Source organism: Pseudochaenichthys georgianus, chromosome 12 (genome assembly GCF_902827115.2).
Source record: "Pseudochaenichthys georgianus chromosome 12, fPseGeo1.2, whole genome shotgun sequence".
Taxonomy (NCBI): Eukaryota; Metazoa; Chordata; class Actinopteri; order Perciformes; family Channichthyidae; genus Pseudochaenichthys; species Pseudochaenichthys georgianus.
Genome location: NC_047514.1, coordinates 9,780,681 through 9,805,293, shown reverse-complemented (window position 1 = coordinate 9,805,293; position 24,613 = coordinate 9,780,681). Strand labels below are relative to the sequence as shown.

The following is a 24,613-nucleotide window of genomic DNA, read 5'->3' as shown; positions in this document are numbered from 1 at the left end:
AGATGAGGGTCTGTGTTCGTTAGTTGTGCTTTTTTAAGAACATGTTTAACAGTTTGAACGGTCCTTTCAGCCAGACCATTGGACTGTGCATAGCCTGGGCTGGAATGAGTGAGTTGTATGCCCCATGATTCTGCAAAGTTCCTCATTTCTTGACTCGCGAATGGGACATGGTCACACACTATCTCTTTTGGTATTCCTATCCTGGAGAAGACTGATTTCATTTTCTTAATGACAGTATGTGATGTCTTGTCATTAATGTTAAGCACCTCAGGATATTTCGACAGGTAGTCGACCATCAATAGGAATGATTGTCCTTTTATTTCAAAGATGTCAGCCCCTATTTTGAGCCAAGGAAGCTCAGGAATGTCGTGTGAGATCAGAGGCTCCCTCTGGTTTCTGGGCTAGAACTGCTGACATATGTCTGATAGGCCAGTATTGAACCAGTCTAGTGTGTACTTGTTTTCTGTGTCGTGGCCAGCCCTGTCTGTGTGTTTCCTGCAGCAGCTGTAGTATTTCATCATTAGCTGTTCCACTTTTGAGCTTTTGCAGCATCTCAGTGCTCAAAGCATCTGTTGGCTCCAGAGCATAGACAACTTTCTCATCTGTGATGTCATCAACTGTTGAGTGTTCATCATGTGTGACAGCTCGTGAGAGTGTGTCTGCAATCAGTAGGTCTTTACCTGGTGTGTAGATGACATTCAAGTCATATCGCTGCAGCTGGAGGAGCATCCGTTGGAGTCTGGAAGGAGCTGCTCCAAGCGGCTTTCTCAGAATGCTTTCCAGAGGTTTGTGGTCTGACTGCACATCCACTTTCAATCCATACACGTACTGATGGAACCTCTTAACAGAGAAGACAATTGATAACAGTTCCTTTTCTATTTGAGCATAGTTCTTTTCTGTTTGTGTTAGTGCTCTTGATGCATAGGCAATTGGGTGGCCCTCGTGCATTAGACATGCTCCCAAACCATCTTTGGATGCATCTGCCTGTATGATGAGCTGTTTCTTTGGGTCATAGTAACTGAGTACAGGAGCTGTAATGAGAGCATCTTTCAGTTGTTTGACTGCTTCATCGTGTTCGTGCTGCCACAGCCACACACTGTCTTTTCTCAACAACTGTCTCAGTGGTGCTGATATGGTGGCCTCACCTGGGATGTACTGAGCTAGGTATTTCACCATGCCCAGCAATCGCTGCAGTCCTGTTTTGTCAGTTGGTGTTGGCATGCCTGTGATAGCCTTGATCTTAGCATTGTCTGCTTTAACACCCTCTGAAGTGACAGTATGGCCCATGTAGTTGACACTGCTCACCTTGTACTGTATCTTGTCTTTGTTGAACTTTACATTAGCCTCCTTTGCTCTGGCTATCACTTTCTGTAATATCTCATCGTGTTCTTTCTCTGACGATGCAGCAATTATCATGTCATCTGCAATGATGTGGATCCCTTGGATATCTCCAAATGTCTCACAGTTGCGTTGCTGGAAAACCTCACTTGCTGACTTGATCCCAAATGGAAGACGTTTAAAGCGGTATCTCCCCCATGGTGTGTTAAATGTGCACAGTAGGGAGGACTCTTTATCTAGCTTTATTTGCCAATATCCATCTTTTTCATCCAGCACTGTGAACAGTTTCTTACCAGCTAGTTTGCACCGAACTTCATCGGTCGTTGGAATGGAGTAGTGCTGCCTGAGAATAGCTTTGTTTAAGTCACTGGGATCCAAGCAAACCCGTAACTTTTTTCTGTCTTTCTTTTCTGTGATCACCAGGCTATTAACCCATGGTGTGGGCTCAGTTACCTGTACAATAACATCAGCTTGTAACAAGTCATCGAGAGTGTCTCTCAGTCTGTCCATTACTGCCAGTGGTATTTTCTTACAGCCATGTATGACAGGTGTGGCCTTGGGGTCAGTGTGGATGTGATATTCTCCAGCAAACTCACCTAAACCCTGAAAGACTGTTGGGTGCTGAGCTATGAGCTCCTCTTTTGTTGTGGGATGTTTCACTTCTATCGAGTCAATGTCCACTCTTTTCACCAGGCGCAGTTCTTCACATGCCTCGTTTCCTAATATGGGAATTGATGAGTGCCTGGAAACATAAAATGTCAGACTTGCCTGTGTTTTGGGAGTGGAGCATTTGAGTGTTACCACCCCTTCCGGCTTCAATCTCCTCCCTCCATACACCACCAGCACTGTCTTTGTAGGCTGCAGTTTGAGGTGTGTTCTTCTTTCACGTCTGGCTTTTCGGGTCATCGCTGTGAATACTTTCAGTGGCAGGACGTTGGCCTCTGCTCCTGTGTCCAACTTAAACTTCACACACATGCAGTCAACATTTACATTAGAATGCCACGACTTGTCAGCTTTTAGCTGATCAATGTTCACTGTCCCAACATATAGGGTGTCTATTTCCGGAGAAACATCATGTACTGTCTATGGCCCTTTCTAATGTGAGTTTAGGTTCTCTTAAAAGTCTCTCTTTCAGTCCTGGTCATTCATACTAAACACAATCTTGTCTCTGATCATGTCATTTTCTGTGGTATGAAATTCACAATCCTTGCTCTTTTGCTTGAGCTCTGTCACATATTTCTCAATCGTGGTGTTACCTGACATAGGATGTGCCCAAAACTGATGTCTCTCAAACACTGTGTTCTTCTTAGGCAGACAATAGGCTCTGAATGCTGCTAGAATATCCTTAACAGTCTGTTCATCTTCTTCTTCACCTTCATCTTCACCATGTGCGATGTCTAGCGTGTTGTAAACTTCAAGAGCCTCCTCTCCTAGTGCATGCAGCAGTATGGCCACTTTAATCTTCCTGTCCTTACCGTCTGCACCACTCGCGGTCATGTAGATTTGGAAGCGTTGTTCCCATCGTCGCCAGTTTTCTCCCAAGTTGCCACTGAGTACCAGTGGAGATGGTAATTCGAATCGATCCATCTCTCTTTTTTGACACCATGTAATAGTCCTTTAGGCTATATAGTTGACCGCAGGTCATGGAGAATAATGAGGTATCCGTAGCCCTTTGTATGATGCATCTTTATTGCTTGACAGGTCTACAGCCGTGACACACATCGATCACTCATAGATGCGGGCTTGCATACACTCCTATCACTCCGCCGCCGCACCCCATCACTAACGTCCTGATGGTATATGTGCGCGGCACTATATACTACACATGTTTCGTTGTTATTGTTTCACTGAGCGAGCGGACCCGCGATTTTTTTTCAAACGCTTTTTTGGCCCATCTGCGGCGGTAATAGGTTTTGTGCACTGTGATGATTCGCCTGTACCTTTAGTAATGAATATTAAATGTTGTGAGGAAATCTTTCCACCAATAATTCCAATAAGTAATCCAAAATGTATTCACTTCAGGTTTACGAAAGTAACTGTAATCAGATTACTCGTTTTTCAAATGTAACGCGAGCTGAATACAGTTACTTGATTTTTGTATTCTGATTACGTAATGCCGTTACATGTATTCCGTTACAACCCAACCCTGCATATAGGCTGCCTACACAACTGTGGTGTAGTTCTGCACTGAATGAAAAACTTGGGTTGCAGGTTCCTCAATAGTGCATTACAAGACATCTATCAATATTTGTGCATACCTCCAGCAATGTTAACTATGTTGAAGCACTTATTTTAACTGATATTATACATAATGTATTATACTCTTATAAGATGTATGTAGATATTTCATCTCCGGCCTCGTCAGGTATTGAACAATCAATAAATAAAGAACACAGAATTGTTGAATATAAAACACAGAATTTGTGTGATTATACTAAATGATTTTCAAATAAACACAACTGCATATTTAACTGTTACACATGCTGATGTAACGCAAATGTTCCAACTTGGGATCAATAAAGTATATCTTATCTTAAGCTGATCGATGGCTACTGCCATATTTGCATGTTTCAGGCTTATCAATTAATGTAATGTAATGTTATCACAGGGGTCACACACATAAGACCAGCTGTTAAATAAAGCTCTTCTGACCTTAGCTGGCATGTGGGTATATATATTAATACTGCCCATAATGGGCACAAGCAATTTTCACCCATTTATTAATTATATGTTTTAAATGTGAGTGTTTCCTGTCCCCTAAACCTCCAGGGATGTACACAGTTTAATACTGGCAACTTCTTATTATGGGAAATACGAAAACGTCTTTTAAAACTACAACTCCCAGTAGAGACGTGCCATAGAGAACATGTTGCGAAACAGAATAGCCAGCATGTGTAGTTCTGGGGACGGGGTTGGGGAGGGGGGGACGCGGTGGACCCGTTCAAATCCAGTTTTGGACAGTCTGCCGTGGTTCCATCCCATTTCAAGTGCTGTTCGAGAATCGGCTTAACCCTCGGAGCACACTCTCCAATCACAGAGCTTGAGGACTATCACGGGGTTTGCCAAGAGCACATGGTGTAGTCCAAACGATAGCTGGGGATTCTGGGTAGTGTAGTGTCTTCTGCCATCCTTTACTCCTGGGAATGGACGCTCACATTACCTTTAAGGGCAGCCGACATAAACGAATGCCGTGCTTCCATGAGCGTCAAATCCCGACGCAGATGGGAATACATTGCAATCAGTTGAAAGCTATTTGCGTCCCTTTATGACGCTGAAGGAGACTAGGAGCGTCACAATTGGACGCCACGGACACTGACCAAACGTCGCTATTGGACGCTTAGGGAGTGAGAGTGTGTTGGGTAAAAACACTCTCCTGTGTCCCCACGCCGGCTTGTTACTGTCGCGTCCAGCCTTCCCAAAACCTTCTTAACTGTTGAGGGGGCGCTGAGTGTCACAGCTAGCGCCTCTGCACCGGGCTGCTGGGTAGCCAAGAAAAAACGGTCGGCCTCTTCAGCCAATGCACGGGGCTCCGTAATGGACGTGTTGGCTAGTGCCGTCTGAACCCGGGAAGGCGCAGGAACATCTCCATGAACAAAACCCGAGGGTCTTCCCCCCCTAGCAGATTCAGCATTTTCTCTATCAGCTGAGATGGCTTGCTGTCCCCTAGGCCTTGAATGTCAAGAATCTGGTGGGCCCTCTCCTTAGCAGATAAGCTAAATGTCTTAAAGGGAAGGGCCTTAATCACCTCATATTTGCCATGGTGCGGGGGGTCTGCGATAAATCCCACAAACCTGGTTAACGTGGAGCTTCCCATCGCTGCTACCACATGGAAATATTTCAAATTCCCGTCACAGACTTGTCGGCAGGCAAAGTGTGCCTCCACGTGTGCGAACCACGCCGCGGCATGCTCCCAAAACTCCGGCAGCTTTACAAAAACATTGCGATCAGCCATGTTCATTGAGTCTTCGGAAACTTTCTCGAAAATGTCAGGGTCACCAGTGTAGTGCCGATGAAAGGGAGGCGGTGTATTAAGAATGGACTTCCACACTTTATTATTCATTAATCTCTAATGCCCCTTTCACACCAGCGCCTTTTCAGCTCCGGCTCGGAGCTAGAGCCTGAAAAGCGGCGGGTTTTCCAGTTCACACCGGAGCTGCGCCGGCTCTTAGCTCCGGAATCCGCTTCATTTCCAGCTCCAAAAAATTGTCGGTCCAGAGGCAAGAGCTTTGGAGCTAAGAGGTGACGTCGCTTACGTCTCTCTTACGTCGAGGCGTGCAGGAAACTAAACCCACCTCCCATGGGTCGACTGTTATGCCTGCCTACAAGCAGTAGTGCCTATAAACACACTTTATAAAGTCAGGCAACACTAACCAGGCTTCGTGTGATTCTGTTTATTTGTGCCTTACTTTGACCATCCGTTCGCTGTTATCGATCATTGTGGAGAGAGGCAGACGTGTTGTTTTGTATTATTGCAGCTATCGGATGCAAGTAGTCAGTTTAGCTTCGGTTGCTAATGCTAACATCACCCGTTTTATACCAGAGAAACTTTCATAACAGCGTTGTGATACCAAACAGTGTCAATTCAGACTGACACACATTCACTTAGGCTAAGGGGAACTGGGGATATGCATCAGCTGCTTGTGTGAGTCGGACAGTGAATACTTTAGAGCGGCCGCTGCAGTGTGAGCTAACCGGGAGCTAACGGGAGAATAAACTCCCGTGGAAGAGCAGCTCTGCAGCGGTCGGTAAATGCTGCAGAAACACATTAATAAACAATGAACCACGGCACTCTGGAGAAAAGTATAAGGTTGGAGAAGTCGTTATTCAATTTATTCTGGCTTCGTGTGATTAAAAGCAACACGATCATCGACCCGACGTTGTTGTTGTTGTGAGCTGCCGTTGGGGGGCAAATCAGCGATGTAAACGGTGACGTCATGACGCAGCAGGGGCAGCTCTGGGGCGCCAGTGGGCGGTGTGCACAGAGCGGGAGCTGAAAAGGGAAACTGGAGCTGAACCAGAAAAGCTCCCGCTCGAAGCTAGAAACTGAAAAGCGCTGGTGTGAAAGCCGCATAAGAGGTTACATGAACTGCTCTGCATGACAAGCAAGCAGGAATGACATCAAACCCCGGCACCCTCACTAATGGGTCCGGGTTGCAACACAATAATATCAATGGTGAATTATAACGTGTCACCACAATATATCATTTAAATATATGCTCATTTGGTCTTTTGTATGCACAATGTATTTTTCATTGGCCTATTGTCTATGGTGCTAACTCACAATGACTTGCAATATACTATACAGGTTGTTTTATACATTAGAAAATATAGACTTGACTTGAATACCGATTGATTTTTTTGAATCACAATAACTTTTATAACTAAGCTTGCTGTTATAAATGACTTTGGGGGCTTCAATATTGACAATATGCAAGTAGTGAGTTACGTTTGGGACATTTGGAGAAATATAGGTTCTATTAATGTTGCATATATTATTTGTTAAATTATATTGAGTCATTAAGCATATTTGTTATCGTTATAATGCTGTTTTCGGACTGGTAAAACATATTTTTGTGCCTGGTAATTTCACAGTTTTACACGTGCCATCTGTGCCAAGATTGTTTTTTTTATATTTTAAAGATAGGTGATACAAACAGGAAACTTCTGCAGACTTTAATAAAAATCTAAATGAACAAGTCCACTTCTAGAAAAACCTTCAACGTCATCATGCAACATATGGTCGGTGCATTTCCACTACAGGGTTTTAGCGCGGCTCGGCTCGCTATTTTTTGCTTTTCCACTAGGGGTACCGGCTCACTGGTACTTTTTGTAGAACCAGCTCAGTCGAGGTTCCAAGCGAGTTGAAAATATGCTTGGCTAGTGACGTAAAACACTGCCGACCGCTGATTGATCATAGAGAATCGTCACAATTCTTGCGCAAGACACTCCCCAAGCGTCGTATAAGCAGTGCCATTTTTAAAACAGACGAGCTAACGTTAGGTATTTCTAATTTCAACAAAGTATTTTTTATTTCAACAAATCCACAAAAAAATGGCAGCTAAAAAACCCAAGTTGTGGTCGTTGGACGAGGTACAGACGTTACTCAAACTCGTTGCGGATGAAAAAATACAGCGGGAGCTCGACGGCATATGGCATAACGAGAAAGTCTACCGGGAGGTCTCTACACTGTTGGCCGTACACGGCTTCACGAGGACTTTCCCGCAGTGTAGAGAGAAACTAAAAAAAATGAAGCGTAGTTATAGAGCCATCAAGGACCACAACGGCCGGAGTGGTTCCAGTAGGAAAACGTGGAAGTGGTTTGACCGGATGGATGCCATATACAGCCATAGTCATAGACCGGTCAACGTTGAGAGGGAGGGAGGCCTGGACTCGGCAACGAAGGTGCTGGAGGCCGTGCAGGATGGTACGTTAAGCGTTGTGTCCCTATCTATTGTAAAGCTCGGTTCTAACAGCTTCCGCCTACATTGCGTCGTTGAGTCATTCTACAGAAAAGATGGAATCTGGGTGATACAAATCTGCTGAAATATATTCCTTCTAAACACATCTAAAACTTGTTAAATAGCAATAACTAATATGGCTTCAGTCAATATCAAAATCGTTTAACTCTTCAATACAATACATTTTCCCATTCAAATGTTCACCCCTAGGGCTATGACTATTGATTATTGTTCATTATAGCGTTGCAATGCGTTATCAGTTAAAGTTATGTAATGTAGAGCCGATTAATGGGAGTCGGAGGCGGTGCGTTAAGTATGGAATGCCACACTTTATTTTCCATTAGGTTACAGACAAAATAATGTAGGCTACATGCTACCGTGAAGCTGAGAATGCTAACAACAACAACTGGAACATGGTACCACCCACTAACTGGTCCGTGGTGCAACACACTGTATATCCCGGTGAATTATTTCCCGTCATGTTCCACCAGCCCCGGGGCGGAATTATTAAAGACCGTGGTATCATTAAGCTCTGACTTTATCGGTCTTTGTATCGTTTTAGTTTCGCCAATACCGTTGCTAAAATGCAATAAGACTACAAAATGCGTCTATGATGTATTTTCGATCTTTCCAATCCAGGCGAGAGATCTCTCTCCCCTGTCTGTGTGCGAGAGGGCGGGGCAATCTACACACACTTAGCTGCAACATGCATGCAACACACACACACACACACACAGCGGAGATGGCGGAGAGAATGGAGAGAACTAAGCGCTCCAAGGTGTGGTTAAACTTTACCCGACTCGATCTGGACAATGCTCGTTGCCAAATGTGCAATAAGAATTTTGCATGTAAGGGCGGTAACACGAGCAATTTGTCTAAACATTTAGCAAAAGTGCACCACATTCAGTGGGAGAAATGCACCGTTTTCGATTGTCTTTCGAGTAGCGCTGTAGCCCCATCCACGAGTAACGTTTCCACGTCAGGTATGTATATCCTCCAGGAGAACCGTTAGGCCTTTTGGCGCATACTTGTATGCCCCACCTGTGTTGCTCTGTAGGCCACTGTATTTTTGCAGTAAATGCTTGTTTTTTGTTTGTTTTTTACAGTTCTGTAAGTTCACATTATTTACAATTTGTTTAGTTAATTTACCTTTTTATCTTCTTCAAAAGAACTGATAAGAGTACCGTTAAAGGACCTGATCGATTAGTGGTATCGGTAAAAGTAGTAGTACCGTTAAAACCTTAACAATACCCATCCCTATAATGGTATAGCAGTCACCAGTATTTGACCCTTTCCCTCTCTCCTCTACAGGTCACATCACGTCTCACCCAGTTCAGACCTCCTCTGACCCAGTTCAGACCTCCACTGACCCGGTTCAGACCTCCTCTGACGGTCTGTGTAAACTGGTCCGCTGGGCTCACAGCCACGGCACCATCTGCAGCCTCCTCCCCAGCCTGCAGCAGCTCACCTCCCACGGTACAGCGCTGACAACAGAACCCGGTTCCCACGGCAGCAGCGTCCCTGTCGCCGTGTGGAGTTGTGCCGATGGACACGCATACTACTGGCCCCTCAGTGATCATAGCAATGCTAACGGAGGCTCAGGCCATACTAGCAATGGTCAGGAGAGGTTTGTTGGAGGGCGTCCATCCAATAAGGTAAGGTAGAGATTTAACATCTTTGACTGTATTTTGGATTTCATTGCAAACCTAATTTGAGGTGTCCAGCACAGCTATAACACTTAAAGGAGACATGTCATGCTTTTCCGGTTATTACCCGTCCCCTTGTGTGTTATGAAGGTTTTTATGCATGTAAAGTTTAAATGGTCTGCAGAGTCAAAAACCCTCAAAGTACACCCTGTAGCGAGTAAAACTCTAACACAGAAAATACCTCCCCAAAACGCCTCGTTGGAGATTTCTCATTTTTCATTGTTTACTTCCTGGGTATCGCTACATGGGGATACCCAGTAGCCACTAGGGCTGTGCATCTTCACTGGTCTCACGATTCGATTCGATTATCCTGTCAACGATTCGATTTGATTCGATATCACGGTGCATCACGATTCATACCAATGCGTTGCATCCTCAATTTTCTATATTACTGCACATGGCTTATTTTTCATCAATGCATACATGCAGTAAATACATATGAACTCTCTTTTTATTATTTAGAAAGTGCTTCAGAAATCAATAACATAAATGTCTTGACATTAATTTATAAACCAAAATAAATGAATTGTATAGGTCTAGCCTCCGTGTGTGAAGTTGTTCCATTCTCAAAAACAAAAAGCTAATGCTTCTGCAGTCTAGCTGCAGCTTCTAGCAACGGTCTTCTGTTAAAAAAAGGACACTGAAGGTCCTGAATGAGGCATCACACACAGGACTTGAGTCTGAACACAGCAGACAACAGGAGTATTTACAACAGCATATGCAAACAAAAATAGTGCATGTGGGTGCACACTTACATTCTCTGTCTTACTGTTACATAAATCCCATGAATGTATGAGATTAAATTAGCTTCATTATATCTCAGTGATTAAGTGAATAACAACGTTTCTATCGGGTCATTATCAGCCTGTCACTCATTATTTTCAGGGAGGGGGTGGGGCTTGGAGGAACGGAGAGGAGACGGTGATCGCGGAAGCTTATTTCCTCCTGCCTTCACAAACTTTACACACGTATATATCGTCTGCAAATTGCTAGAGGACATTCATACTTTGCAATCCAAGACTTAATTAAATCCACCAAAAACCTGACATGATTAACGCGATTATTTTTGAAAAACATAAATCCCTGTGCCGCAGCGACACGGAGTGATTCAGAGCGGGTCCTTCTGCTTTTGGTTCTGGACTGGTGGTGTTGTGTTGGTGGATAAAGCAGACTGCCCCGTGTTTGGTGCCACTGTCACGTCTGTTCCCTGATCTCTGCGTCACCGACCGATTTGATATTAAAGTGACAGAAAAAACGTTATAGTAAAGCCGCGGCCGGAAAATCAGGAAGCAACGTTACTACTCTATAACCGATTATCTTCCGTCACTGCATCGAGACCGAATCGTCCACGTCCGCATCGCAATGCATCGTAGAAACGATTATTTTCAACACCCCTAGTAGCCACGCCCAGAGCTGTGACCAGGCTGACCTGACCTGACCACACACACACACACACACACACACACACACACACACACACACACACACACACACACACACACACACACACACACACACACACACACACACACACACACACACACACACACACACACACACACACACACACACACACACACACACACACACACACACACACACACACACACACACACAGTGCAGGCACCTCTGGTGATTTCTCCTCCCTGGCTGCTGGCTGATAACAGACATTTGGGATCGTGACGAAATTCTCTCTGCAGACCCATTCTCACAGCGTTTGTCAACCTATAAACTAGGGATGCACGATAATTATCGGTCCGATATTAGGAATTATGACGTCATCCCGATAAACCCGATACAAGTATTAATAGCCCCGATAATATACAATTAGTGCTGTCAAAATTATCGCGTTAACGGCGGTAATTAATTTTTTGAATTAATTTAACGCATGTGCAAAATGGCCCGCCCCATACGTGCCACCAGTGGCAGCGCCAGGGTATGGCTGGGGTAGGCTACACCCATACCAAGAAATGGCTTAGCCCCACCATGAAAAATGATGTTAAAGTAAGCAAAATAAAGTCTGCCAACTCGCGTGGAGTAAATTACACAGACAGCAGTTAGTAAGATTGATTTCAGTAGCCACGGTTTTTGAAAACTTTTGTCACGTAGTGATCGTCTTCTCAATAGAACATCTTTGATAACGGCGTGGTGTTGTTGCAGGAAGTCCCGACGGAGAATACTTTTGCTGTAGTACAGGGGTGCACAAAACTGGTACGCAGGTTATGTGCTTAATCTGAAATGCGTACCGTCACTTGTGTCACAAAGCGCATTTGCGTACCGACGTACTTGTGAAGCTTTTCCAGAAGGCGGTTAGATCACCGGACGACAGAGTCGGTCTCCGTGTGCACAGACAGGGCCCCTTCACTGGAGAACTGCGCTAAAACAGCTGATCACAACGTTCACACTGTTGTGAACTCTGTCGACTTTCCTGAAGTACTCCCCGTTGATAGAAATCAACACGTAATTAATTGAGACCCCACGGTTTGATGATTGATAGGTGTGTGGGTCGTCTTTCGTTTTGACACGCAGAAAAATGTTATAATAAATATACATACTGTATGTTAAATGGATATATCCGCCTTCTTTCCATTCCTACAACAATATACATAAATAAATGGCATATTTTGGACATAGTTCGAATGGTGATTAATCATGATTAATAAATGTTTAAGCTGTGATTAATCTGATTACAAATTTTAATCGTTTGACAGCCCTATATACAATATATTTTTTGGGTAAAAAAAAGAAAAAAATACTGCGGTGTGGGTGGATTGGGATGAGGGGCGCTTGTTTTTCACTCGGCTCCTCCTGTTTTGCCAGTACTGTGGTATTAGTGGTTTAGGAAGAGGGGAGTTCTTCACAAATCCTAAGTCATGCCTGGCTGTGACGTAAATGGTGTGCGGCCGTGAAGCCAGGACAGTAAACAAACATGTCGTCGGTGGTATGGGACTATTTCAAAGTTTCAGAGTTAGAAAGTTCGCTTGCTATTTGTAACAAATGTAATGCAGAAGTTCCACGAGGAAGGAAAAAGACAACAAACTACAATACTTCGAACCTGATCAGTCACCTGAAACATCGCCATCGCTACGATGGTGTGTTAAAAGCGTACGAAGACGCCTGCGCTGCTAAACTAGCGGCAAATCCAAAGCCAGCTGCAAAGGCACCGGGGCTTTTATCTATCGACGAGGCTTTTGAAAAGGGCAAGAAGTTTGCCAGTTTTGCAACTCAAGGCATATGCTCGAACCGGAGCTGCCTGGAAGCTGCAATCATGTTGCGCACTATCCGTGCTGAGTGTGCTGACTTTTCGTACAATGTCCCACTGTCTGGCTTCCTGCATAAAGTCAAGTGCTCGGCGCAGTTGTGGCGAAATGTCGCTCCTCTGTTTTCATTTAAACAGCTCTATATATCCGTTAGCGCAGCTAGCTAGCACCAGATGCTAACAACAACAATGCACGTAAGGTCTCTCTCTCGCTCGCTCGGGCCACACCCTCCCGGTCCTCCCAATAGCCAGTCGGTGCCTGCCGGTGAGCGTGGAAGTGTGGTCTGGCAGGAGCGGGGCTGTCAGCATCAGCTTGTAGATGGTATTTTAATCTCGATGCACTCTGAAACTACGGGGCGGCCAAGGAAAAAAAATACACATGCGTTAAAATAATTAGTGGCGTACATTTTTTTTTTTTATCGGTCTTGAGAAGCAGGAAGTTATCGGTATCTGTTTCAAAAAACCAATATCGTGCATCCCTACTATAAACCCTTTTCTTACCAAGCCACACTTATTGTTTTTACTTCGGCTGTGACTTTGTGTGTGCTCAGGATGAGTTTGGCTGTGTTTCGCTGTGTATCGCTAAACAAGGAAACAACACCTCCACGGAGCTCAGCGCGATTCACAACGTCCCGACCAATCCGAGCACACTGGGCTCACAGGGAGGGTGGGGGCTGGAGCTATTGGAGCTACAACGAGCCGTTAAAGGCAGAGAGTGGAATTCAGTGAATACATGTAGTTTACAGAGATGCTGTTTGAGAAACCAATGTGAGTTTGGAAAATTGCACAATATGAATCTATTCTAGTATACCTATAACAATGGAATTATGATCAGTGGAAATGGCCATGACATGTGTCCTTTAACATACTCAAATGCATAATAAGTGGTGAAATCACAATGTCACAATCAAATGGCCCTTGAAATTCTCTCAAATGAAAGCATACACATCCTAGATAAACGGTGTTGATGCCGAAATTCTCGAATGGAAGCAAAGTTGTCGCCCTCTGTATTTAAGGTTACAGAGAGAATTTAAGACAGCGCCAACTCACTAATACCCCTTTGCAGCAATTATTGTGAAATGTATACTTTCATTTTAAAAGACCACCGCACCAGTTGTATCATATTTATTCCAAGAAAAAACAACACCTTACTTTGGTGTATTCAGCCTAGAAATGCAAATGTTGAGGATTCCATTGTTCTCAATTTGATTGGTAATTGTTTGATATTGATTCTCCCCCTACATTATCAGTGTCAGAAAGTGGGTTGATTTTATTTTGCAAAAATGTGTTGCGGTGCTTGAGTTGCTGGCTACCAAAGTGTCCTTTTGCATGTTAGACATTTTGAATTCCTAGATATAGAGTCTTTAAAGAAATGCCGTAGTTAAAAAGTATCACACTACACAAAGTTTAGGGACATCAATGAGCAGGGACGTGCACAGGTACGGGCTAATGTTGCCCGGGCAACGGCCCGTTTGGCCTTTTTGGCTGACCTGCCCCTCTGGAGAGAGCGAGAGTTTGTTTTTATTTTTTCTGTTGTGGCTGAATAAATATGATAAGCCCACAATTAGTATTGTAGTGTCTCGCTGCGGGAAACACACTTTGGCCCAATCCCAAACCGCCCCCCCTACACACTACCCCTCCGTTTGGGCGTTCGCGCGGAGGGTCCGCCACATTAAGTGTTGTTCCAAACCAACGAGTGTGGAGCGGTGTGGAGGGGGAGTGAGCTATCAAGCCCTCAAACAGCGAGTCTGCAGCGGTGCTGACTTGAGACCGGTCTCAACGCTGTGTGTGTCGGTCAGGAAACACGCTGTTTACAAGTAGTTCCAGCAAACATCCGCTGATAAATTGCGATGTTAACAACAACCTCATGATAACCTCATATTTTTTTACTTAGGATCGTATACCTGTGTTTAGTCTAGAATTTTTTTTTTATTATAAAGTTTTGTATATTTACAGACTGTTGCAAAAACTAAGAAGCTTATAAACATCAGGTTTAAACACAATTAAAGATGTTTGGAGTTTTATTAATGGAGTTATTAATTTACATTTTTTGTCAAAGAGATGCTGATTTGAAACCGTTGTTACATACAGTTACGGCATTTCCTGTTTCTGCCGGAGAGAGGGGAGTTTTTGCCAAAGCTTGCTGCTGTATTTACTCCCTCCATCTGACAGGAGGGAGCCTCGTGTGTCACTCCACAGAGTTCACTCCGTCACGGAGGGGGAGTGTGTAGGGGTAGGGTGTGGCGTGGTTTGGGATTCGGCCTTAGTCAGCACTGTCATTTGCCGGTGCGTTAAAGACCACCTCAGTGTCGGATTTTGGAAACTTGATCTTGAGTTCTCTCATGGCAGTTAGGGTAGGCTATAAGGGACAAACCAGGGGACTTTACTTCCTCTTGATACCATCGGTTTTTTACAAAAAAACACCTAAATTGACATGCATCCGCTAAGAAAAGTAGTCCGTTGTTACTGTTTGAACTAACGTAACAAAGGCAGGAACTGCTTCGATAGTGTTTTTGAGGAGCTTTTTGATTACAGATTTGAAAACATCGTTGCTTGCACAATGTGCACAAAGTAGCACAATTCATTATGTCAAACCTTGGAAAGTATCTATATCCCTCTTCTCCCCGCTGCAGCCTAGCAGCTGATCTCAGAGCACGCTCCCCTCTCCTGCAGGGGGGCGTGGTCAGCTGCAGCTCACAGAATCAGCCCCCTGCAAAAACAGCGCTGGAAAGAGCAAATGGAGCGAAATGAGGCATGGCATTTGATTTAATTATAAAAGGTATAATATGTGGTAAACTGAAGAGCCCTTTGGGAGCCGAAAGAGCCGGCTCTTCTTGGTGAGCCGAGCCAAATGATCCGGCTCACCAAGAAGAGCCGGAATTCCCATCACTACCCGGCACTTGACTGATGTTATATCGCTTTGCATTCGGTTAACAGATTGGAAAGCGATAGGTCGCTTTTTCTGTCAATCAAGTAAACTCCTGAATTAAGTGGCAGGGAGGACAAGGGAGGAGGGATCAAAACCTGTTTTGTCTATTTTAACGGAGCTTGATTTTTTTTCTTTTAATGAATGACTAGCGGTCTACCAGCATTGCCGTACTGGGCACCTCTGCTCTACATGATAGGAAAGGAGTTTTTAAACTTCCTTTATAACCTCATTTAGCTTAGGAATCACTAGACCTCCCTTACCGAAAGGAGAGGAGAAAATGCTGCCCCACAATGCCTTGCAGCCGCAGCATTTGCCGTCACACAACAGTCGGCCGTTCACGGAAACAAACAATTATGACGGAGAAATTATATCATGAAAGTTACGGTGATTATTAAGCATTTTAAAACGTATGTGGTAAGTTGCCAAAGTGCTTTGTTTTGATCAGTATTATAATCAAAAAGAGAAATATGAACGTTAGTTTTGACTGAAATTATCAAATAAAGTCAACATTTCACTGAGCTGTGTGGGGTTTGTTCAACTTTGAAAAGATGTTTGAATGGTGATATACACAGTGATAGATGTTAAGGACGAACGTTTAATAAATACATCTGTATTTATTTTAAGATCTTTTCATACAATCATGCGTGTTGGGATCATTTGTATTAATGTGGACCGGAGGGAGAGGGTGACGAGCATAAGTTTCGCTTTCCTTTTTTATTTCAATTCCAACTTTGGTCATGAATAATATGTTTCTCTGTTGTCCACGTTCATAAAGCAACAGCGTCAGAGCACGGTGCAGAGTCTCTAGACGAGTTTACAGTAGTCCCTCGTTCTTATTAAACATCCATGTTGTAGTCCGTTGTATAGAAAACTGTAGTTTCCATAGTTTCCCCACAGCAGCAGACGCACAAAAGGACGTTCGCTGGCGCATCATAAACACGTCAAATAGTGAAAGTGCAGTCGGATTCTCTAAAGTACCACAGTCTCTTCTCCGAAGTCCTTTTTAATTCTCCTATCCACTATCCCTTAATCCTGTGACGTTTCACTCAGAGTTCAAGGAATAGACGATAGGGTTAGAATTTAGGAGCTTATTTTTGGACTATTCGACTGCAGCCTACTTGTTGTTATTGTGCTTCTGTCTTTCTGTGTCTTTTCATCTGTAAACTCCCTCAACGGGGCCGCTCACTCTATTTTCTTGATCACCCTTTCACGGGTGAACAGTTCACTGTCCCGCTTCATTGTAGGATTTCTGCCATGTCTCTAACACTTTAGTTTGACCATCTCTGTTATTAAGTTATGGAATACTAAATAAATAAGTAATTAGATACCTTACCATTACTGCGCTCATAAAGAATGATAAGAATAATGCGTATTGAACTGGTTTAATTAATTAGTGAGTTTTTTAAGGTAATTAGTTAGCAGGCCTATTTTATCAGTATGTCTGGACTGCACAGCAGTTACAATGGTCAAACTACATTAGAACAGAATTGTTCCCATTTTGTCTTTTAATAGTTACTAACATTAGACATTTTTGATGAGATATGGACCGCAAAACAAAAATGTTCCCTGGTTTTCATTTTTGAAATCAAGTCACCGAATGCAAGTAGCTTATTTTGTTATGAGATGTGAATTACTGTTCAATTTAGTTGATGTAATAATCGTTTGGTTTCTTTTACATTAAAAACAAGTTACAATTTTCAAAAGGTCTTGTGGTTTTTATTGGGGGGTGGCCCTTTTTCCAGTTCAGAGCAATAGCCCCTCCAAATGTCTGTGCACTTCCCTGTCAATGAGACACATTTATAAAAACGATATATAGTACAAATCGTGACTTCACTCTGATTTGCTACAGTTAGTAAACTTGAATTTCTCATGCATTCTCTATTACCTTCCAGGTGACAGTAAAGGCGTCATGTGACCTGTCCTATAGTGAAGCAGCATCACAGGGGGAACAGTTCAGCAGTGGATGTGATTCGTCGGCAATGGCCGAAGATGATGACTATGAGCCACGCCCATCCAGAAAAAGAGGTGGGGCAACGGGAATAGCACTTCCTGTGAAGAACGTCAAACAGGAAGCAGACTCTGCAGAGGATTGTGACTCTGGCATGTAGGGCTGGCAGAGAAAGACGTTGCATCACAGGCTCAGGGCACCAGATCTGGGGGGGGAAAACACCTTTTGACTGTTTGAGTTCATCCTAATTTTCGGGCATGATGTAACAACATTCATAATTAAGTAAAGGTAACACCCTTTTCACCCCGGTTACACGTTTAATTTGCCCTGTACGATGGGCGCTGTAAGTTATGAAAGTGTGGGATGTTGGCTTATGAAGCGCCACAGGGAGGGAATTGTGTTGTTAGCATCTGGTGCTGAAAAAAAGGCAGATCATATACAATGTGTATGAGTTTGTTCTGTTCTGTTCACTCACACCACTTAATAACTAAGTGGCTCTGACTTTGATGTTCCAGTAAATAGTCTAATTGATAGTGGACTTTTACATATTTAAGTATCAGTGGTTCAAAAAAAATTTTTCTATGCAAAGTAATACATTTTATTGATTGTGTTGTTTTGTGTGTTGCCAAAAGCTGTTTTACATTAAAGCACCAAAAATACTGAGTGTTATGAAGTAAAGCAAGTCTTTTTTCATTTTAGAAAGGAAAAAAAGCCTATCTATGGTTTTGTATTGCTTAAAAAAAATATTATTTCAGTTGGAGATGTGGATGACTGAAAATGTATAGCCTATATATATATATGGGGCGAAAGACACCATCATATATCAGCACAACTGCCATCTTCTGGTAACATTCTACCCATAGATGAAGGAATGTTTCTTTTCCTTTTTAATGTGTTTTATTTTAAAACGGAAGTGAGAAATCAAGATGCAAAGATCAGAAGTGAGGGGAAATCTGAAAAAACGATAATGTGAGCTATATTAAGTAAAATTACCTTTAAGGTATTAGGACTTTCTGGCCCCATTTCTTATATGTGCAAAAATAAAACCTGAATTTCAATATATATTGAATGTAACACTTTTAGATTTCCTTTTGCTTTCTGTAATGTGTGGCATTTTAGACCTAATTTATGACAGACACACATAAACACTTGGTCTAATATTTTTTCCACAAAAAAAGATAAATACAAATTAATCTGCTCCTTCCCTTTATTATAAAACATAACATAAGCAAATGGATTACTTGTAATGGTTAAAAGCTGGATTTAAGATGTCTCCTTCACTGAAGAGTTCATTATCAGAGGCTTCAGGCTTCTTCATCACACTTGTGTAAATTGCATACTGAAGTTGAACACAGAGAAGCCTTAAACCTCCAACTCTGGAAATGCATCGCTTTGCACATTAAAGGCCTACAACCCAATTGGAGATACAAAAAGGCTAAATATATGGTGGATTGAGAGGAAGTTACCCATATTTAATTTAGCTCAAAATCTGGCCCAAATACTGACAACAAGATTACCATAACGTTGTTTTTTTTCAGGCATGTGCCATTACACATTTTGTTTTTTTAATTGTATTACTCTATTAGAATATAACTGTTCTATCATGATCCCCCACTATCATTTTTGGGATTACAATACAATCAATTATAATTTAATATAACTAAATATAAAATATGACTATCTCAAATATAATTGTAAATATAATATATGTATGTGATATACTATACTATAGTGTGATCATATAAATTATCATAGCATATTTTAATATAATGTAAAGCAATTTATCATAATATATCGTAATAAAGAATATAATGTACTATATATGCGGCCGCTAGAGGTCAGTGTTACACCACTCAGTGACAGTTCCTCTCCCGTCCAGCAGCTGGCAGTAAAGCGAGCTTCACGTTAGTTTGTGTCCATAGGAAACCTTCTCCAGACAGAGAATGTGTTGATTAAAAAAGCACTAAGTCTGATTTTATATTTATGATATGTAGTCAAACATTTAGGAATTAGTTCGTCGTAACAAGATGAACATTTCCCTCAGTTTTCAGTGGCTGACGAACGTCCATGAATGAGGAAGATGTGATGAACCTGCCTGGACTCACTGTTTTCATTTATAGTGACAAAGTTAAGTATGAGACATGTTTATGAACTGTCGGAGCTTAGTTCTTGTGCATGATGAATGTGGTTTGTCTGCAGACAGATGAACACACTCTAATGTTCCACAATATGTCTCTGTCCCATCTGATAGTGTATTGTAGTTGTAAGTGTGTACAAGTCACTTATCCAGCTGTGTGTTATTGGTGTGTAAGTTCACAGTGTACAGAGAAACACGCAGAGAAGAAGAGATGTTGCTAATTTTGCAAACAACAATTATAACTCACTTGCCAACAAATACAAGTACAATTAATATAACATATATCATTTAAATATATGCTAATTTGGTCTTTTAAATCACAATAACTTTTTTAACTACGCTTGCTGTTAGAAATGACTTTGGGGGCTTCAATATTGACAATATGCAAGTAGTGAGTTAAGTTTGGGATATTCGGAGAGCTATTGGTTCTATTAATGTGGCATAATCCTATTTGTTAAATTATATTGAGTCATTATGCATATTTTTTATCGTTATAATGCTGTTTTCAGATTGGTAAAACATATTATTGTGCAAGGTAATTTCACAGTTTTACACATGCCATCTGTGCCAAGATTGTTTTTTTTTATATTTTAAAGATAGGTGATACAAACAGGAAACTTCTGCAGACTTTAATAACAATCCAAATTAACAAGTCCGTTTCTAGAAAAACCTTCAACTGTATTCAAATGTAAGATATAGATCATGCAACATATGGTGCATTTCCACTACAGGGTTTTAGCGCGGCTCGGCCAACCCAGTCTCACAAAAAAACGTGTAATAACTATGTTGCTCCACAACGTAGGACGTAGTATTTCTACAAAAACGCCTTTGAAATTGTAGGATCCCTACGTTTTTTTTCATCATGCATTCCAATGGCTGGCGTCTATGTCACGTGATCTTCAAATTTCTCCCTGCAGAAAAAAAAACATGGCCGAACTTGCCTATTTTAAAGTTACTTTGGCCATTAAAATGCGTTTTGATGTCATTTGATGCGAGAAATATGAGTTGTTATTTCAGATTATGTGTGCAGTGGATGTACATGATCTTTAGTTTGCTAGTTATTACGAAGATTACTTCAGGAAATTGTGTCTATACAACGTTTTCATTGTTACCAAGGTGGTTGCTAGGGACGCTGCTATCGATATTATTTCTGTTATGTTGTGTAACTGTTTAATAGTGTTATCTTTATTGCTACCCCCTTCCCCGTCAATTTATAGTGTTGGTCCACAGCGCAAACGTATTAGTTTAACAAAATCCGCATCTAAAATTGTGGCATAGATACGTTATTTTCCCCTGTGCAATTCTCCATTTACTCAACAATAACACATAATTATCCTTGTGTTTATTTATTTGTTTGATTAATAAACACAAGTTGGAGTCCGTCAGGACCGAGGGTCGGAGCAGCTCATTTGCTTTAGAGAATATTACACCGGGAAGTAAGTATTCTCTCCGCTTGACAAACCCCGTGATAGTCCTCAAGCTCTGTGATTGGAGAGTGTGCTCAGAGGGTTACGCCGATGGACCCAGAGGTGCAGCTGCATCACAGGGACCACGGAGCAGGCCAGCAAATAACTATCCTGTTGGCTGGGGACAACAGCTGGAAATTAGCAATGTTGGCTAAAGCTGCCCCATTTACTGTTTTTTGTGATAGTTGATCAATAGGGACTGTCCACGACATTATAAACAAATAAACGAAAGAGTGAAAACGCTATTTAAAAATAATTTCACACTCCAAACTCTCTTGCTGCACTGTATCACTTTTAATTTTGATATATGAACACATTTAGTTGTATTTTTTCTCTTTCTGATTCTAGAAAAGAGGTGGCCTTGTGGCTCTAATCAGTTGTAACCAGGAAGTTCCCTCATGCCCTCTTCTCACGACGCGGCTGTAGCATCAATAGAGTCAAATGTGTTGTTATAACTTAAACGTCCCTTATTATACTGTTTTTCATCAATACATTATAGGTCTCAGATATATACAAAAAATGTCTCTGAAGTGTTTGGCTCGAAATACCAAACAGATCATGCATTGTAGCATCCCATAATCCCCTCTGTTTCAGCCCTGTTTCAAAAGTGCTGATTCTCTGTCTGTTACTTTAGATGAAAATAAGGAGCCACTCCCCACGCCCCTCTGCAAAATATTTGGTTAAGAAGAACACATTGGTGCTCTCGGAGGAGATTCAGGTGATAAGGTGGGGGGCACACCTTGGTTGGTTATTGGCTAATGGTTACACAAGCCAAAAAATTGTTATGACATAAAGTGGCCAAAATCTGATCAGCTCATTTTCAGACAGGTTCCATATAGATGGATCAGGACAAAAAGCGAGTGAATCTCTTTACACATGTCTATGTATAACAGGCATGAAAAAGTGGATTGTGCACAATAGGTGACCTTTAATATTGCTTTAATGTGTCTTACTGTCCCTCTCCTCTCCAGTGAAAAACGTGGTGGGTGTGATAGCGTGCTACAAGGCAGCACTGCAGGAGTTTCGCCGCAGTGTTTCCATGAAGGTGACCGGCTCGGTTTGTATTGCTTAAAAAATATATTATTTCAGTTGGAGAAGTGGATGACTGAAAATGTAAAACCTATATATAAATATGGCTATATTAAGTAAAAGTACCTTTAAGGTATTAGGACTTTCTGGCCCCATTTCTTATATGTGCAAAAATAAAACCTGAATTTCAATATATATTGAATGTAACACGTTTATTATCCAAATATCAATACAAACCTTGAATGTAAAACCCTGACACAATGTGCATTAATGCGGTGAAAGGCAATGACAGTATTTCTGTAGTTTGTTTTTAGCCCCTGCACCACTTCACAGGATGTGTCACAGCTATCTGGAACCTTCTTCCGACTGTTTTGAAAAGCTTTCCTAAAATCATCAGCCAGCCTGTTGGTCTGGAAAATGTAAAAATGACAGATTCACACTCCCCTGAGATTGTTTACACAACAACTGTCCATTTATCAAAGACTTAAAAGAGAGGAACTGGGAGAGAAGTGGGTCTGACATGAGTGTGTGTTGTTTGAAAGCCTTGTCCCACAGGCAGCAGGAGGACGAGGACGAGCGGTAAAAAGGTCAAGACTCGGGTTCCAGGCGTGGAATGACTGGGAGGATGAGGTTCCCAAACGAGGAGTCCTGAGTGATGAAGAAGCCCGATGAGTGTGTGTGTGCATGCTGCAAGAGAAGACACAAACACCATTTAGTAAATATGGAAATTAAACAAAGTAACAATATTTTTAAATGTGCTGGTAGTATTTGTATTTGGAAAGAGCTAAGCTTGCTGTATCCCCATTTATGGTCTCTATGCTAAGCTAACCGCCTGTTTGGCAAAATATTCTTCGAGACTTTATGGCTTCATGATAGCATCACCATTTGTGATGGTGATTGACAAACATACATTGGAATTAGGATGAGTCATTTATGTATTTGTTTTTAGGATGAGTCATGTATGTATTGTTTTTTTACATTCATACTAACTTGTTGCACTATTGGTTTCCGTTTGTGTAAAATAACAGGAAGATGAATTTTTTTTGACTCACCTGCAGGGCAGCTTTTTGCTGGGCAGCGATGTGCTGCTGTTCTGCGTTGTCTCTGAACTCTTTCAGGTTTGGTCTGGACAGCGAGATGCTGCAGGATGAGAGAGCTCAAATTAGAATATTGACACTAAGGATATACTATCTCAATGCTTAATACTTGAAACTCTATGACAGGAAACATTGCTTACCTGGCTCCAGGAGTGTTCAACAGCCTTCTCCTCTCTTTCTCCAGCTCTGCCAGGATCGCCACCCGTGCCTTGTTTGGGAAAGCTAGATGAGAACAAATAAGAGGAATAGATATAAAGACAATGGGGAAAGAGAGAGGGGTGGAACAATCTATTGACGGGCAACGCTGCAGATGAGAGTTTAATGCAAAATGACTGTGACTTGTATGTACTGGCAGTATATAGGATTTCAAGAGACTTGATTTCATGCATTACATCCCAGCTATGGACTACAGAACTTTATCAATGTGTAGCTGTGTTTCCTGAAGGGGCCCCAAAGAGCAAAGGGGGGTCAGCATTCATAGCTACGCCCCTGCAGATATAGCTCAATAAAGACAAAGACCTTAAACACCAATTCCGTTTGTCCAATAATAATTACCTTGTCCTGGTGGATTTGTAGCCATGTCGCCGCAGGTAAAAGGAAGACAGTCAAAATGACAAATTATAGAAAGGTTTCTATTAATGGTATTCGTTTTATTTGTGTGTGTTTCCTTCCTCCCAGCTAATGTTGCACTGGTGGATAACGGACAACGATAAAAGTCCCCTTGGGTGAAACGTATAACTTAGACTGGAGCTGGATAAACTACACAGAAGTTACTGTTGTAACAATAACTGTTGTAACAGTATCTGCAGGATTAAAAGACGATAAAACTCTTGCTTATGTACGGTTGGTGAGTCGCATTTTGCCTCTGAAAGAAGTACCGGGTTTTCAGCTAGGTTGGTTAGATAAATGTAAAAAGGAAGATGTGTCACTCTGCTCCCATGTTCGGTTGCCAACATTGTTATCAACGAGAACCAAGAGAAAGGCTGACAGAGGAGGGAAAATGAGCATGTTGAAATTATATTATCGCTACAAAATATATTAAGCTCTGAATCACATTGATTCCCACTTGGGAAACCAGATTGTCCTCACTTTTCTTATTGATATGCCCAACAAACCTAGTGCATTGATGCAATAGTGGATACAGTTGTGGTAGCAACAACAATTCTTAAATTGACGAGGTGATTTATACTATGATTTATAAACTACCCGTTTTATATACAATTCATTGGGAATTTTGAAGGCTGTT

The 24,613-nt window shown here is 42.0% G+C and overlaps 2 protein-coding genes across 3 annotated transcripts; one reads left to right on the top strand and one right to left on the bottom strand.

The window, feature by feature from the left end:
- The first annotated feature begins 7,333 nt into the window (after positions 1 to 7,333).
- Positions 7,334 to 18,316, top strand: LOC117456278 (uncharacterized). Of its 2 annotated transcripts, none has more exons than XM_034096097.1 (3): positions 7,334 to 7,762; positions 9,108 to 9,451; positions 17,583 to 18,316. In XM_034096097.1, exons 1-3 carry the CDS (start codon positions 7,390 to 7,392, stop codon positions 17,796 to 17,798), a joined length of 933 nt encoding a protein of 310 aa, XP_033951988.1. In that variant the 5' UTR covers positions 7,334 to 7,389; the 3' UTR covers positions 17,799 to 18,316. The 2 variants fall into 2 exon arrangements, with proteins under 2 accessions (XP_033951988.1, XP_071061191.1); XM_071205090.1 differs by lacking the exon at positions 7,334 to 7,762 and adding an exon at positions 7,944 to 8,779.
- Positions 18,317 to 22,463: 4,147 nt separating this feature from the next.
- On the bottom strand, positions 22,464 to 24,289 carry inip (ints3 and nabp interacting protein). Its single transcript, XM_034096089.2, has 4 exons — positions 23,923 to 24,289; positions 23,508 to 23,589; positions 23,323 to 23,410; positions 22,464 to 22,957 (listed from the first exon to the last, which is right to left on the bottom strand). Exons 1-4 carry the CDS (start codon positions 23,945 to 23,947, stop codon positions 22,859 to 22,861), a joined length of 294 nt encoding a protein of 97 aa, XP_033951980.1. The 5' UTR covers positions 23,948 to 24,289; the 3' UTR covers positions 22,464 to 22,858.
- Between the last annotated feature and the right edge of the window lie 324 nt (positions 24,290 to 24,613).